The sequence below is a fragment of the Triticum aestivum genome, chromosome 2A (assembly GCF_018294505.1).
Source record: "Triticum aestivum cultivar Chinese Spring chromosome 2A, IWGSC CS RefSeq v2.1, whole genome shotgun sequence".
NCBI classification, from domain to species: Eukaryota; Viridiplantae; Streptophyta; class Magnoliopsida; order Poales; family Poaceae; genus Triticum; species Triticum aestivum.
In genome coordinates, this window is record NC_057797.1 from 573,327,877 (window position 1) to 573,345,104 (window position 17,228).

Below are 17,228 nucleotides of genomic sequence, written 5' to 3' on the forward strand. Positions count from 1 at the left end.
GGGGCAGCGCCGCCGCCGGTCCGGTGCCAACAGCTTCGCCGGCGTTGGGGTAGCCTTGGAGCCCGCGGGCGCGCGTGGAGCCCCCGCGCGGGCCGCCCTGGGCTTGAGATGGGAGCTGGGTGCAGAAGGGGTGAGCCTCCTAGGCGGCAAAGCCCAGGAGCTCTGCCACCCGCTCCAGCAGCACGTCGCGGCCGCCCTCCAGCAGCCTGCACTGCAGCAGCTCTCGGGCCACCGTGAGCGCGGCCCTCGAGTTCGCCTGCTCCCGACGGGTGTACGGTGTCGTGGTCGCGGCGTGATTGGAGGCCCTTGCTATCGACCGCGCCTACCGCGGTGTGAGAGCTGTTGAAGCCTGTATGTGTCGCCCGCGGCCAGCAGCGCCCTGCGGACCGCAAGCTGCCTGGGGCACGTGGTCGCCCGAGGCGAGCGGCTTTGCGCAGGCGGGCCACGCCGCCCATGGATCTGGGTTGCCTGCCTGGTCACCGGACATGGTGATGACGACGCGACGGGACACGAAGCGGTAGAAGGTGGATTCCGGCGCACCCCTACCTGGCGCGCCAAATGTCGGATTTCGGGTTCCGGCAGACCCTTGAGGTTCGAACACTGGGGTGTGTGCGGAGATTTCGCCTTCTACCTACCTGCACCCCTCCGCCTCGCTAAGATCTAAGCCATGGAAAGAACAGCACAAGAGACACAGGGTTTATACTGGTTCGGGCCACCGTTATGGTGTAATACCCTACTCCAGTGTGTGGTGTGGTGGATTGCCTCTTGGGCTGATGATGATGAGCCATACAAGGAAGAACAACCTCGCGAGGGTCTGTTCTTGGCTGGGGCGATGAACTGTTGGGAGGAGTTCAATCACCCTTCTCTCTCCCTCTCTTCTCGATTCTCTCTCTGATTTCGATCCGATCTCCGATCGCCCCTCTACCCTGTGGGTGGCTAGTCCTATTTATAGGCAAAGGCCCTGGGCCTCTTCCCAAATATTGAGCGGGAAGGGCGCCAACAATTGGCCATTTTGAAGGGGAACATCTGGTACACTTATCCTGACTAAAGTTGGTCCTCGCCTGCCAAAGGCTCTGGCGGTGACGCTGGCTTGGGCTCCACAATGACTTCCTCCCTGCCGTTGGACTGGTCTTGGTCTCGTTGCACCGAAACGGGTGCCTTTGCTTGATGCTCTCGCCTGCGCTTGCTCCCTTTGCACCAAAGAGGAAAGGAGGACACTGCGCGGCTGGCGCCCGCCTGGCACCCTTGGTCGTCATGGCTTGCGTCACGGGCACCTCGTGAGGTACCCCGCCTTGATCTCTCCGCCTCCTCGCGAGCCAGCCTGATGAGGCCGTGCCTAAGGAAGCTCCATGTCGTCCGCCCCGCGAGGCTTGGCCCCTCGCGAGGGTCTTGGGTCTGTGTTGATGAAGACGAGCCGTGCTGGGCCCCCTTTGAGCCACGCCGTAGGCCGCAGGCAGGCAAGTCTGGGGACCCCCGTTCCCAGAACGCCGACACTCTTATTCTTGTTCCTCATGGGTGTTCAACCTTAACTTTGAAATCGGCTCATTCCCTTATCATCAAAACAAGAGTGTCGAACGAACTGTCAAGAGATCGGAGTAGTTTCTTAACAACTTCATGGTTAGTGATGTCTTTGGCGCCGAGACCTTGCAGCTCGTTGGCGATGGCATTCAGACAATCGAATGTTTGCTGCCAGCTTTCATTTCCAATGCGCTTGAACCTATTGAACTTTACTCGAAGGGTATCAATGCGAGCTTCTTTCTTAGTTGAAACACATTCATATATTTTCTCGAGAATGACCCACAATTCCTCCGGACGATAGCGAAGAAATTAAGCACGAGAGAGATGGCCACCAATTTCATCTTTGGCCTGAGCGTCCAGTTGAATGAGTCTTTTCTCTCGATCATTTGGAACTTGGGGCACTTCAAGCGTGACTCCATTCTGCACCACATTCCACATATCATCACTAATTGCTCGGAGACGGATCATCATCTTCTCCTTCCCATCGAATATGGGAATCTTGAGATGCGACTTGTAGCTCACTAAAGACATACTTAAACTCCCGAGGTTGTTAGACCAAAATGAGCAGAGTCAAGGAGTACCTTGTTCTGATACCAATTGTAGGAACGAAGTAGTCTACCAGAGGGGGGTGAATGGGAGTTTTAAAATTTCTTCGGAAATCCCAAAACTCTCGGAACCCAACATCAGAGTGAATAAAAAAAAACTACAACGAGCTATAACTAAGTACCAACTGGAAACTAAGACATGCATCGAGACAAATCACATGAAGGAAAACATATCGAATGTAAACATGGGTAGTAGAGGTAACCAGTGATGCTCGATGGCGACAGGGTATTTGTTCGACCAGTTCGTCCTTCTACACAAGGACTATGTCTGGTTGGAGGGGTGAATAACACAGAAGATAAACTCTCTTCACCCTATTCTCCTTGACAATTGGTTCGTCAACCAATGCCGATCACTCGTGGTAGATACTTGAGGTGATCTCCGAACCTTTACAAACTTCTTCTTCGAGAATCATAATCACTCTTGATCTCTGAAGAAATTGACACCTAACCGTCTAGAGAGCTTGCAGCTCTCAAGAGTAATAGGTGGAGCGTACTAGACTTAGATTCAAGTGATGTTGAACCACTATATAATTCTTCGGCTCTAGGGGTTTTCTCTCGGTGGATTTTAAACTCAAATCACTCAGAGAGGGGGGTGCTCAACAATCTTCTCGGAATCAAACGGAGCAGCCACCGGACAAAGCCGACGCGGGTGGCTATTTATAGCCACAGCCTTCCCTGGTCGGAAATGATCATTTTGGACAGGCGGTCCAGCCAATGGCCAACCGACACGTTCACACGGTCGAATTTTGGAGAAACAATAACATTACTTGAGGATCAAGTAATGCTAACTCCTCGGCCTGAGACAAATCTCTCGCAGGGAAGAAGATCATAGTCTCATGCTGGCAAGTATTTGCTCGGAGCACAAAGAGATTTCTCTCACAACTATCATAGGATTTGGGTTTAACATCAGAGAATCAAAGTTTCGAACACTGTATCCCTCTTAATAGTATGGTGGTCTTATGACACAACAAAGAGAAGAAGAACAATGAAATAAATGCTACATCTTCACTTCGTTTTCAATCTCCTCGGACACAATCATCTTCTTCGAACATGCATCGAACCAATTGCTTCACTTCAGCAAATTTTTAGGGGTCACTCTTGTTATCATAATCTTCGGTGATAACCTACACTGCAACACAGGCAGATTACCTTCATTGTTTACATCAAACTCCTCGTGATCTTGGGGACCTGTTACTCTGTGTGCACTAGCAAACACATAAGTCTCATACTGTTTATGTCAACAAAACTCCAAAACATAAGGGGCCTATCATTGCACCAACAAGTACATACATAAGTGCTCATATATACGTGCATACACTCATCCCTATAAATGCATACACGCACACCCTACCCCTATGAGCACTTTCGAGAGACTCGGCCGGCATATCATCTTGAGATTTTACGAAGTCACCGTAAGCATCTCGTAGTCAACGGGAACGTCTCCTTCCCACCGAACGTGTATCGTCGAAAATACTAAAATAAATTCAGAATAAATGCGAGCATCTGGACTTTTTTTGAATTGAGGGGCACATCTCGATTCCATTTAATTGATATGAAATGAAACCGCACAAATGAGCATCAGGACTTAACCCTGATGGACCGAGGATACCACTGTTCACCTAACTATTCAACTACAGGTTGGTTCGCTTCGCACTTTCGAGTTCACGAGTGAGCAGCGTCACAATGAAGGTTCGTTTGTGTCTCACGTGACGAAAACTCAACTTCCCCTTGCGGCGTGTGCCCAAACCGCCAAACCACGGGAAAACCCTGCACGACCAAAGCGGCGTGTCTGGCTAGCTGTGCGCACGACGCGACCGCACGTACACTGCAGAGAAACGCCCCTCCGCCTTACAAGCCAAACCACAACGGACGGGGCTTGCCTGCTCTCGTCTCGTGCTCCCATCTGTACTCCTCCACCGTTCACCTACCATCCTACGGTTTCAGCATCCCCCCCGCTTGCCAAAACAAATCGAAACTACTCTGTATTTGTTTTCTTCCCCGATCCCGTACGTGGCGCTCAGGCCGTCGCCCATGTTAGCGTCGCGTGTCGGCTTGGCCCTGCTGCTGGCGGGCTAGCCGCACGAGCAACGACGAGCTTCAGCTCGACATTGAGAGAGGCGACACCGGTACCAGCGCTCTTCGTGGGCGCCACTGAGACCAACACGTTCGCCGGCAAGTCGACGCCGTCGCGGCAGTCAGGCCCCGCCTCGTGAACTTTGTGCACGTGGGACGTCTGCCAGTCTACCAGGACGTCACCGGCGTTGAGACCGGGCTCCAGAGCCTACCCAACCGTGCACCGCCCAAGTTCGTCACCATCAACGACGGCTACTAGTCGATCGACACTCCTCATAGTTCACGACACTGTCAACTATGGCTCCATGCCCAATCTGACCATGTGGTGCACCGTCGAGTACAATGATTACATGCACAACAGAAGCATCTGCCAACGAGATGTCCTCAAGAATAAAGAGCTGTGGAGATCTCGTTTAGAGTCGTAGTGTCATCACCGTGCATGACGAGGTGCATGACGAGGTCAGGGAGACCATCCCGTTCATTGATGCGCAAGCTCCGTCGGATGCTGCTCGCCGTCAATGCCATAATTGCGCTCTCACCACCACTGGCGGAGCTTAAGCAAGGCCGAATGGGCCATGGCCCACCCAGCTCTGGACCTCCACCTCACATTTATAGCCAGACTATCCAGCCCACCAAGTCTGCTAGTAACAATACCTTGCTGCCAGGCCAACCCAGCCCACCCAGCTTTTCGGAGCAAGCTCCGCCACTGCTCACCACGTTGTTGCTGCCGCCGTTGAACATCAAAAGCCCATGGCGCCGGAGCTGATGCACAACGATGATCAACGGAGACTTGGTTGACCGAGTGGTCGACCACGACGACGGCTTAGGCCGAGCGGTAGCAACCAGGCGCCGAGTCACAATCACAAAGGAAAGATACGAATGCAGTACCGGAAAGATAAACGAATACGGTTGTTTTGTGATTTGTTTTGGCAGCGAAAAAAAATGCGAGGTGAGAAAAAATGCTGGCACCGTAGGATGGTAGGAGCACCTGAGACGAGCAGGCAAGCCCCGTCCAACCACAACCACGGGCCGCACCGCCACTCCCACCCTCTGCAAACGGGGCCCAGGAGAAAACGTAAAGAGCCCCACCGCAAAACTTACGCCCTCCCTCGGCACGGCTACACCCACACGCACGCACGCGTCCCTCCGGCACACTCCAGGACTGCATACCCCGGACGCTGCCCTGGTGCCGCCCCAACGCCGCGCCGCCCCTCCCCCTCCCCCCTCCCCGCCGCCCCCGTCCCACGCCCTCGCGCGCGCGGCCGTAAACGCGAGGGCGCCCGTGGCCGCTGCCGCCGCCCGGATTGCCGGAGCGGGGAGGGCGGGAATCTAGGGTTGCCCCCCCGATGGACGGCGGGGAGAGGACGTTCAAGGCCAACTTCACCGCCGAGGGGGTGGCGCTGCTGCGACAGCGCGTGAGGGCGAAGCTCCATGAGCTCATGGGAGATTACACCGACGACACCCTCGTGGTGAGTGCCCCCAGCCTAGCCCACCCCCCGCCCGCGCGATGAGATGTGATCCCCCGATCCATCGCTAAAACCCTAGCGGTTATGTCGGTGTGATTTGGTCCCGTAGGGGTAGATAAGGTTAGCCGAATGTTCGGATTTCGCGGGATTGTGTGTGATGGTGGAATTGGGTTGGTTTAGGTTCATGCACAGTACCGTGCTATCTGCATTGTAGGTTTATTAGGTGCCGTTCCTATGTTCTAAGGATTGGGGAGTCGTTTGATTTTCCACGCAAGCCCAGTCACTGCACTTGACATGTGGAGTATATGGTTCTCGGTAGTATATGGGATGAGATTATGCATTTTCTAATGGAGCATGGGGAATTAGCTAAACCAATATTATTATTTCTTGTGGGGTAGATTGCTTGTTGATTATTGTTGTGGAGTACAAGCATTGGTCCAGTTTTCAGTACACGTCTAATTGGAGTGCTCCCATTGTCTGATTTGTCTTTCGGAGCTTAGTTTGTTTTGGATTGACCTTGCCTATACAGGTTGCTGGAGACATGGAGCCCTTAAAAGAGTTGATATTAAGTGTGCCTTCATTGTACAACCGCAAACCACTGAGATTGCTGATCTAACTATTTCTTTTTGCGTGACAGGAGTATGTCGTGGTGTTGCTCAGAAATGGAAGAAGGAAGGATGAGGCTGCAAAGGAGCTGCAGGTTTTCTTAGGCGATGACAACAATGCATTTGTATCCTGGTTATTTGCTCCATCCAAATCTTTGTAACTAAGTTTCTTTTGTTGTATACCGTTTATCTGGCTATACTGATAATCAATGGTCATGCAGGTTGTGGGATCACCTCTCCTCAAATTTGCACCTTTATGTGCAACCCAAAGCTGTCTCTGCTAATGATGAAGCTAAAAACACTCGGAGTACTGCTAGAGGATTGTCTGTACAGACTAGTCGTGTACCTGAAGCTGAAACTCAGAAAACAACAAGAGTCCAACCGAAGAGGGAGTGGGGAGGAATTGTTCGAGAACAATCAGACGTTGTTCCCCTTCGAAGTGTTGTAGCTCCTGTTTCGCATGCAGAGGAAAAAACTAATCATACACAGGCTGTAAGACGAACCCGCTCACCGGACATGCATAACCATAGAAAGAGAGGCAGAGAGGAGGACACACGGCCAGCCAAGGTCTCTAAGGCTCTCCCAATCGCATAATCTAATTTTCAAAATGTCGCCACATTCATGGCATGCCTTTGAAGTTGTTTTATGTTAGATGCAAGTCATATCATGAATCAGGCAGTCCCATATTAATAAACTAATATCTCGGCATATGCTTTCCTGTAATGTTGTAAGTATATTAGACAAACATGCTAATTGACTTTGTTTTTGTATTTCATTTGCCGAGTACATGATTGAGCAGTATTCTTTTTATGTTCACAACACATGTATTCTAATGATATTCTTATAATTCTTGAACATTTTGTCTGCCTTCATCAGTGAAGAAGAAATTCTAATAGGGAATGCAATTTGAAAAACCTGCTTTTGTGCTACTTGTGTTTGGGCATAATTAATAAATTTTATTGTTTACCTGTTATAAATTTGCAAAACCGTGATGTGCCTGCCTAATCCTGTTATAAGATTTTTATTTAGCTTCTGATAATTGATTTTTGTTTTTCTATGTAATTAAGTTAGTACTCCCTTTGTCTGGAAATACTTGTCGGAGAAATGGATGTATCTAGACGCATGTTAGTTCTAGATACATCCATTTTTACCCATTTCTCCGACAAGTATTTTCGGACGGAGGGAGTATATATATAACTCCCTATTCCATTTTGTAAAGCGTACTTTTGGAAGCTCCTAACTTTCAAGGAAGTCCAGTTCCACCCTCGACTATGAAACCTGATATTTAGCACCCTAAACTTTCAAAACTAGACTGACTTCAACCATGACAGACATGAAATTGATGGGCCAACCATATTACTTCCGCGATGTGTGTTGTCCTTGTTTATTTATATCACTATCGTGTATGATTTCTGAACCTACTGTACTGCTTATAGCTGTTTAATTTTCATACGCTGAGCAGCACATCAGTTAAATAAAGTGATAGTGTTGTAAACATGTTATATGAATTTTTTAGGCCATGCAATGCACATTTTTCTTGCTAGCAATACTCTATTGTGCACTTGCATTCATGTCGTGTTTTTTAATTCCTGCGGTTTGTGTTGTCCTCTCATCCTAGCTCGCCGTCTCTGCATTGCTCCTTGGTTATTGTTCTGCTTGAGCTCCATTTTTTCTAGCAACGCCTGTAAAAACCTGCTGCTCCATTAATTCTTGTTCTTTTTAGTAATAGTTTTCTTATGTTTTTTCCAGAAGACATCCCATGAAGTCATTGGTGCACCACGCCGGCTTCTTCAGTTTGCTGTTCGTGACGCTGTCAGACCTGTGCAGCCACCGACCCCGAGGTCGGAGTCATCATCTTCCAAGCGACTTCGTTCTGTGGTGTCTACCGTAGAATCAGATTCAGCAGCTAATGGTAGGTTGCAGAAAATGAAGTCTGATGTGAGAGTACCAGGTGCGACAGCAGCATTTAGAGCCGCAGCTGAGGCTGCTGAAGATGTTCTCAAGGACAGGTACTCCTCAGAAAGCGTCTTTGACAGGTTGGGTAGAAGGCCTCTGTTGACTACCACTGAAGAACCATTCGATTTCAGAGAAAAAGATCCAGAAGATGGACAATACAAGCACATAGATAATGTCCAAGCAGAAAATCAAGTAGAATCTCATGAAAGAAATCAGTATGTTGCCAGGGATACTTGTATGTATGACAGCGGAACTGAGAAGGCTGCTGATTCTGCATTCGATATTGATCGGTATGATGACACCGGTGCAGTTAGATATAATGGTGTGAATCCTTACCAGAATAAATTGTCTTCTAGTGGAGGCAGAGAGTCATCAGTAATGCGGTACAATAAGGCAGAAGGAGCTGCCGGGGTAAGAAGCAGAAGGTTGATAGCCCAAGACACACATGCTAGCTCAGGACCAAGACCATCTGAAAAGATCTTAAATATATCTGCTAACAATAATACGCGGAATCCTCCCTATCATGAAACTGCAAGAAATGCTGGCACATTTGAGCATCAGGTGCCCATTGGGAAGAAGGATGTTGGCTCAATAAAATCAAATGCGACAGTTGCACATGCTAAAGTTACACACGTGGCCGATAAATCCAAAGTAAGTTTCCAAGGGCTAGCATCTTCACTCCTTTTGAAAATATATATTTACCAAGTGCATGAATAACTAGATTATACGAAATTGTTTTCCATGGTATTAGCAGCTTGAGATTATCACCTAAAAATTTGAGCTTCTCATATGCTATGCTCAGAAATGTACTCTTTTTAAAATTTGTTTGAATTCAAATCATCCAGCAATGTATTATGTATCTTTGAAGACTAGTGTCAATTGGTACAGGAACTGTCCAACTCCTTAGAAACAGGAAATAAAGTCAAAATCAAGCCATGAGCTCATGAAGTAGAATCTATGATTTTCATGCTGGATATCTTATCGTAATTTTGTTGTAACACACATTATACGGACAGGTCAACAGATCTGATAGGTTTGTTGGAACATAAGCAGCGCTGATATATTTGCCTACATCATTTATGTATTATTTGCTTCTCTGTTTGTCTTCTGTGCCCCCACCCCATTTGTGCAAGAATTGTATTTTCTGTGTTGTTTTGTGAGGGATCCCCAAAGTAAAGGGGAATATCGCCTTAAAGGGCCATATGTCTATAGCTGTTATATAATAACCTTATTCTTAAAATTACATTGCAGGACTTGGTGGCGCACTCAAGTTCATTGTTGGAGGCAACGAAGGCTTCATCAGTTGGTATGTAAAGCATGCGTTGCTCAAGTGCTCATTGCTATAAATTGACTGCCTTAATCATCTGAACGGAATGTCCTTGTGGAAACTCCTAGGCCCCGTTTGGAGCATATGATGGGAAAAACTTGGAAATTGGGAAAACATAGGAATTGAGATGGCATTCCTCACAAATTCTATGGGAATAGAAAACGCAGGAATTCAGAAAAATAGACATTTGGATTGTAGGATAAGAAAAACATGGGAAACCTTTTGAGTTTCAGACCTAGCCACTCCCCATGACAATTAGCCGTTGGTTTTCTTCCTTCACCACTAGCCTCGTTTTCCTTGCATATGTGAACATATGCCTTCACAATGTGGTAGGGCTAGGGTTCCTACCGGCTCTACTCCGTAGGTTATGCGGGCAGAACAGCGAGGGTTGGGGGCGAGGGCGGCGGCTCCGGCGCGTGGGCGCCGTCACGAGGAAGAAAAGGGCGGCGCGGCTAGGGCGAGGTGCGGCTAGGGTTTCCGGCTCCTCTGGAGCCGGGCAATAGGATAGAACTATCTTTATTGCTTAATTCTAAAAGGTATCTTACAATCTAATATTTATAACCTGAAAACGACTAGCCTAAGATAACTTGTGGGCCAAGCCCTTAATCTACTGCCCAGCGGGCCTCCTCCGGTTGTATTGTAAACCGGTCATAACATCTCTCCCCGCCTGCACAAACAACTCGTCCTCGAGCTGAAAGTTTGGATAGTGTTGGTGGAAATCCTCATGTGGCTCCCAAGTAGCTTCCTCCACAGGAAGACCCGCCCACTGGATCAAGATGAACCATACCCCGCGCCGAAGTTGCGCCTTCAACACCTTCTCTGGCTCCGGAAGAAGACGTCCATTGACGGTCGGGGGAAGCGCTGGTGGAGCCGTCGGTGGCTCTCCATGAAAAGGCTTGAGCAGCCCCACATGAAACACATCGTGGATGCGAGCGCCGGCCGGCAGCTTAAGACGATAGGCCACCTGCCCAATGCGCTCCAAGATGGCGAAGGGTCCCGCGTAGCGAGGCCCGAGCTTGCGCTTCGCACGCGGGTCGAGTGACTGCGTAGAGCGGTGAAGAAGACGCAGCCACACCCAATCTCCCACCGCGAACTCCGCCTCGCGATGGTGGTTGTTGTAGTAATGCTGCGCCAGCTGCTGAGCCTGAAGGAGACGCTGACGGACCTCCGCAAGCATCTCGTCACGGGTGCGAATAAGGTCGCCTGCGGCCTCCGTCCTCGCCGTAGCCGGGTCCACCGGCAAGATCGTCGGAGGTGGCCGCCTGTAGACCACCTCAAATGGTGTCGCACGCAGGGCAGAGTGGTAGGAGGTGTTGTAGCAGTACTCCGCCCATGCGAGCCAATCCACCCAAGCACGAGGCTGATCACCTGTAACACAACGTAAATACATGGCGATCACCTTGTTAACCACCTCTGACTGGCCGTCCGTCTGGGGGTGGAAGGCCGTGCTGAAGCGGAGCTTAACGCCCGCCATCCTGAAGAGATCGCGACAGACATGGCCTGTGAACACCGTGTCGCGATCACTGACGATCGAAGCAGGAAATCCGTGCAGACGGACAATACCGTCGAAGAAGGCACGAGCCACGGACGCGGCGGTGTAAGGATGCCCCAGCGCGATGAAGTGAGCATATTTAGAAAAGCGGTCGACCATCGTGAGAATGACCGACTTGCCTCCCACCTTGGGAAGCCCCTCGATGAAGTCCATGGAGATATCGGCCCAAACCTGAGAGGGCACATCCAGGGGTTGAAGAAGACTAGCTGGCCATAGCGTCTCTGTCTTGTTGCGCTGACACGTCGCACAAGAGCGCACCCAATCGCGAACGAGGGCACAATCACCAGGAATGTAGAAGTCGGCACGGAGACGATGGAGGGTTTTCTGCACACCCTCATGGCCAGCCGAGTGGGCTAGCAGCAAGACCTGGTGACGGAGATCATCATGAGCGGGAACGAAGACACGGCGCCCATGGACCAGCAGGCCGTCGGAGAGGCGCCATGGCTCCTCCAGGTCGTCGGCCGCCAGCCGCCAGCTGCTGCTGCAGGAGAACCGCATCGGCGGCGGTCGCGGTGGCCCGGCGAATGTCGTCGAAGAGGCCGAAAGTCGGCCCTAAGCGGATGCAGAGTGCCTGCCCCTCGGAGTCGCCGGTGACGGAGTCGAGGTCGGCATCGCGGCGGGATAAGGCATCGGCCACGGTGTTAAGACGACCCGAGCGATACTCGACGGAGAAATCGAAGCCGAAGAGCTTGCTAATCCACTGATGCTGGGGCATGGTGGAGAGCCTCTGATCCAGCAAGAACTTGAGGCTGTAGTGGTCCGTGCGAATCTGAAAAGACCGGCCCCACAGATAGGGCCGCCAATGGTGCACCGCTTGCACCAAGCCAATGAGCTCCCGCTCGTACGCCGCGAGCTTGAGATGGCGCGGGGCGAAGGGCCGGCTGAAGAAAGCAAGAGGCTCGTTGCCCTGATGAAGCACAGCGCCGAACCCCACACTCGAGGCGTCACAGCCCACAACGAACGGTCGGTCGAAGTCCGGCATCTGAAGAACGGGCCCCGTCGTGAGGGCCCCCTTGAGGGCCTCGAAGGCTGTCGTCGCCTCCGCATCCCAGGCGAACGCGTCGCGGCGCAACAACCGCGTGAGTGGAGAAGCGATGACACCAAACTCCCGGATGAACTTCAGGTAGTAGCCAGCAAGGCCGAGAAACCCGCGAAGAGCCCGCGGAGACTGGGGCGTCGGCCAGGCAGCGACTGCGGCCACCTTGTCGGCGTCCATAGCGACCCCGTCGGCCGAGATGATGTGGCCCAAGTAGGCCACCGAAGGCGTCCCGAACGAGCACTTCGAGCGCTTAAGATGGAGATGGTGCGCCCGAAGCTCGTTGAAGACGATGGCGACGTGTTGTAGGTGCTCTGCCCAAGATGCACTGTAGATCAGAATATCATTAAAGAAAACGAGCACAAACCGGCGTAAGTAGGGTCGGAGGACGTCGTTCATCAGAGCCTGGAAAGTTGCCGGGGCGTAGGTGAGGCCAAAGGGCATCACTAAGAACTCGAAGTGGCCGTGATGAGTCCGAAACGCCGTCTTGGCGATGTCATCAGGGTGCATGCGCACCTGGTGGTACCCCGACCGGAGGTCGAGTTTGGTGAAGAAGCGCGCCCCGTGGAGCTCATCGAAGAGCTCGTCAACCACCGGAATAGGGAACTTATCCTTGAGTGTGATAGCATTAAGGGCACGGTAGTCGATGCAGAAACGCCATGTGCCGTCTGACTTGCGGACGAGAAGCATCGGTGCGGTAAACGGCGAAGTGGATAGCCGGATGATGCCCGCCGCGAGCATGAGTGCACACTGCCGCTCCAACTCATCCTTCTGCAACTGCGGATAGCGGTAAGGCCGTACCGCCACCGGTGCAGAGCCTGGCAGAAGATGTATACGGTGATCGTACGCGCGGGCAGGCGGCAGCCCCTGTGGCTCGGTGAAGATGTCGTCGTGCTGCTGTAGGAGGCTCTCCACGTCGCGGCGAGCTGGAGTGGAGGGGTGGGTGCGGCACCCCCAATGCCGGCCCACCGAATGCGGCGGCCTAACCGCCAGAAGGTCATCGTCAGCGCGTTGAAATCCCAGAGAATAGGACCAAGAGTGCGCAAGAAGTTGACGCCGAGGATGAAGTCGAAGCAGCCCAAGTCGATGCCGGCGCAGGTGATGGAGAAGTGCTCGTCGCCAATAGTGATGGGCACGTCGCGGGCGAGCCCGTGGCAGCGGAGACGGTCACCATTAGCGACGGTGACTCGCAACTGTTCACAGCCGGTTGGCTGTAACGCCAGGCGCCGCATGGTGGTCTCCGGCAGGAAGTTATGTGTGGACCCTGTGTCCACTAGGGCCACCAGGCGCTCACCCTGGATCATGACCGGTAAGAGCATCGTCCGTTCATCACGGATGCCGGCCAGCGTGTGTAGGGACACCACAAGGGCGGTGGCCGGGGCGGGCGCGGGTGCCGCTGCGGGCTCCGCAAGGGCTGGGGCGCCGAGGCCATCCTCCAGTGGCTCCTCCTCAGACTCGTCTGTCGTCTCCAAGTAGAAGAGGCGGGGACAGACATGACCTGGTGCATAGGGCGCATCACAGTTGAAGCACAAGCCCAATCGCCGGCGTTCCAACTGTTCCGCCTGGGTGAGGCGCTTGAATGGCCGCGTCGGTGCCGGAACGGCTGCGGGGGACACTGGTGCCGCCGGAGACGGCCGGGGAAGCTGTCGGCCCCCACGTGGCGCAGATGGACGCGTCACGGCCTGGGCGCGCTGCTCGAACGCCCGGGCATAGTACATGGCCGTCTGAAGGTCTTGGGACCCCTTCATCTCGATGTCCACGCGGATGTGGTCGGGGAGACCGCTGATGAGAAGTTCCGCCCGCTGTAAGGCCGTCACACCGGGTGCGTGGCACGCCAGGGCCTGGAAGCGATCGGCGAAGTCCTGCACCGTGGAGGTGAACGGCAGACGGCCCAACTCGGCCAAGCGGCTCCCGTGTGCCGGTGGCCCAAAATGAAGAAGGCACAGCTCTCGAAAGCGATCCCACGGGGGCATGCCGCCCTCGTCCTGTTCGAGGGCGTAGTACCATGTCTGGGCGGCCCTGCGGAGATGGTAGGATGCCAGCCAAGTCCGTTTCGACGCGGGCGTGCGTTGGCCGCGAAAGAACTGGTCACACTGGTTGAGCCAGTTAAGCGGGTCGTCGGAGCCGTCGTATGTGGCGAAGTCGATCTTGGCGAACCGGGGCGGCTGCTGGTGTGGCGCGCCCTGGCCCACTGCCTCGGCGGTGCGGAGGGCGGATGATGGCGCACAGGCCATGGTGGAAGGCCCGACGTAGTTCCCAGCGGCGCCCGACACCGCGGGCTGCAGCGGAAAACCGGACGGTGGACGGGCCTCCGGGTAGGCCGATGGCTGCCTGTTGAGCCAGCCGGGGAGTGGCGATGGGGACGGCGGAAAGCGGTCCTCCTGTATTGGGAGCCCGCTCGGCGAAGACCTGCCCAGGTTAGGGCTGGGCGGGGCCGGTGGAGGACCCTGCTCCGAGGCCGCTGGAAGCTAGGGCGCGACGGAGGACGGCGCGGCCGGTGCGGTCCAGGTGGGCCACTGCGGCCCCGTGGTGGCGACGAGTGGCGGGGCTGTCGGCGCGATCTGCGGCGGCCACTGCGGCCAAGGCGGCGGTGCGGCCGCTGGGGCGGGAAGCGCCGGGTAGCCTTCGGTGATGGCCCGTGGTGCCGAGTACCACGGAAGCGCTTGCTGACCCGCGGCCATGGCTGGATGGAGTGGTGGGGGCGGCCCGTACGGACCTGCCAGGTAGAGGCGGATCCCTTGAACCGCGGTGACGAGGTCGTTGAGGACGCCCGCCATGGCCTCCGGCGTGAACTGTTGCGGCTGCGGGGGAGGTGACGGCGGCGGCGAGTGTTGGACGGGGGCCGGTGGCTGCCCTTGGCCCGGCGTGGTGCCGGGTGCCGTTAGGGCCGGCGCTGAGAGCGATGCCGTGGTGCCCGCCGAGAGCGAGGCCGTGACGCCCGGCGCAGAGGCGGCGGTGGTGGAGGAGTTGGCGGGCAGCGGTGGTGGTGGCGGTGGAATTGGCGGAGACATGGTCGAAACCCGGTTACCTGATACCAAATTGGTAGGGCTAGGGTTCCTACCGGCTCTACTCCGTAGGTTATACGGGCAGAACAGCGAGGGTTGGGGGCGAGGGCGGCGGCTCCGGCGCGTGGGCGCCGTCGCGAGGAAGAAGAGGGCGGCGCGGCTAGGGCAAGGTGCGGCTAGGGTTTCCGGCTCCTCTGGAGCCGGGCAATAGGATAGAACTATCTTTATTGCTTAATTCCAAAAGGTATCTTACAATCTAATATTTATAACCTGAAAACGACTAGCCTAAGATAACTTGTGGGCCAAGCCCTTAATCTACTGCCCAGCGGGCCTCCTCCGGTTGTATTGTAAACCGGTCATAACACAATGCCATTTGCAGGCTAGAATGTTTAGTACAACAATCAAGTCATGATATTTATCGAACCTGATGATGAGATCCGATCTGTTCTTGCGGCCCGATCTTTCACGGCACTTCACCTTCAGCAACAGCAACCTCTTGACCGCGCACGCGATGTACGTGAAGTAGAGGGATAGAACCTTAAGTTTTAGCACGAGAAAGCCAATCTCGATGGTGGTACTCACGCGCAAAACAATTCCCTCGTAGAGAAATCGCAACAGAGATTTTCTGAAGCTTCTTCCAAAACTCAGGGATTTTTTGACAGCTTCCCTCAAAACTCGATACGGGTATTTACCTTAAAAACATGTCGTGTCTATTCATAAAATATAACCTGCGTTACATGGTGCACCGACCAGACCTTAAATAGGAGATGGCCTACCTTGAGCTGCAAGCTGGCCAACTCAAACTTTCCTATCCTTGTCTCTTGGCTAACAAAAAATGAACTATACTTTCTAAAAATTAGATTACATGCCTTATATTTTCTGGCACATACTCCCTCCATCCGGTGAAGAGTGTACATCTAGAAATTTTAGGACATTATGGAGTTATAAGTAAAAAATGCATTGGAAAGGTGCAAGTCAGATCTCTCTCCTCTTTAATTACCCAAACCCCAATGAGCTAAGTGCATGTAGAAATTAAGAAGACCATGTGTAGATTGCTATTGGTCTTGATTACCGTGTGATGAGAGAGAAGTATTTTTTTCTATTTTAAAGTGCATTGGGAACATAGAAGTACACTCTTTTGTGGACAAATTTTGAAGCTAGATGTACACTTTTCACCAGACGGAGGGAGTAACCGTTACAGATCATCGAGAAAACAAACGACACTTTTGACCTAAAAAGAAAGACGCACCTGCAGGTGGACTCCATCCTGCAGTGCACAAGCACATCAAATCCTTCGGTCGACGAGGACTCCGAGCGAGCACATATGGCTGATCTGGTGACCTTCCAAAATAGTAGTAGTAGCAGCCATGGACTCGTTTCTGCTTCTTATCTCTTTGATTTGCATGCACGTGTACCTGGCTCAAAGAAAACAAATCCCTTTTGACATTACTTCGGTCCATGGCATAGTTAGGGACTCCCAACTTCTTCTGATTCCCATGCAAAATATCTAGCAGTCAATTCTTCCAGATAAACACACGTACATGTCACATTAATTAGCTCCTCCTAAACTTCGTAATGCTTATCAACAATCTCCAGATTTGGCATAACAGAAACATCACTAGTGACTTGATCAACAATTGGATTAATATTGCTAATGATTGATGTGGTCGTATCAAGTCATCCAATGCATCAAAGAGATTGACCTTAAACAGTCAGGCGAGTTATGGTTGTATGTGACCTGCTAATCCCACCCAACAAATTCGCGCTAATCCAATCTGAGAATTTTTTACAATTGAATCATGGTACTCCCTCCTTTCTTAAATATATGACTTTTTAGATATGACTACATACGGAGCAAAATAACTGAATCTACACTCTAAAATATGTCTAGTCTGCATTGAAATATCTAAATTGGCTTATATTTAGAAGCGGAGGGAGTATTAAAAATATGAATCAGGTCTAAATTAGTCTGGCACATATAACACAGGTCATGCCTTTCTCACCATCCGCTGCCCTCGCAGGCCGTCGCGCCCTGTCACGAGTCCTGCTTGCCCCTCTGACTCAGCTGCCACCTGATGCCACAGA

At 52.5% G+C, this 17,228-nt stretch overlaps 1 protein-coding gene across 2 annotated transcripts in view; it reads left to right on the forward strand.

The window, feature by feature from the left end:
• The first annotated feature begins 5,320 nt into the window (after positions 1-5,320).
• LOC123189503 (protein gar2) overlaps positions 5,321-17,228 on the forward strand; it is a 14,426-nt gene continuing 2,518 nt past the window's right edge. Inside the window, exons 1-5 of one of the 2 annotated variants that reach the window (XM_044601931.1) lie at positions 5,321-5,665; positions 6,300-6,400; positions 6,489-6,834; positions 8,020-8,874; positions 9,475-9,529. In XM_044601931.1, coding sequence (XP_044457866.1) covers positions 5,543-5,665; positions 6,300-6,400; positions 6,489-6,834; positions 8,020-8,874; positions 9,475-9,529 — 1,480 coding nt within the window. In that variant the 5' untranslated portion in view covers positions 5,321-5,542. Of the gene's footprint in view, positions 5,666-6,299; positions 6,401-6,488; positions 6,835-8,016; positions 8,875-9,474; positions 9,530-17,228 lie in introns of both variants that reach the window. The other variant, XM_044601930.1, reaches the window with a different exon arrangement.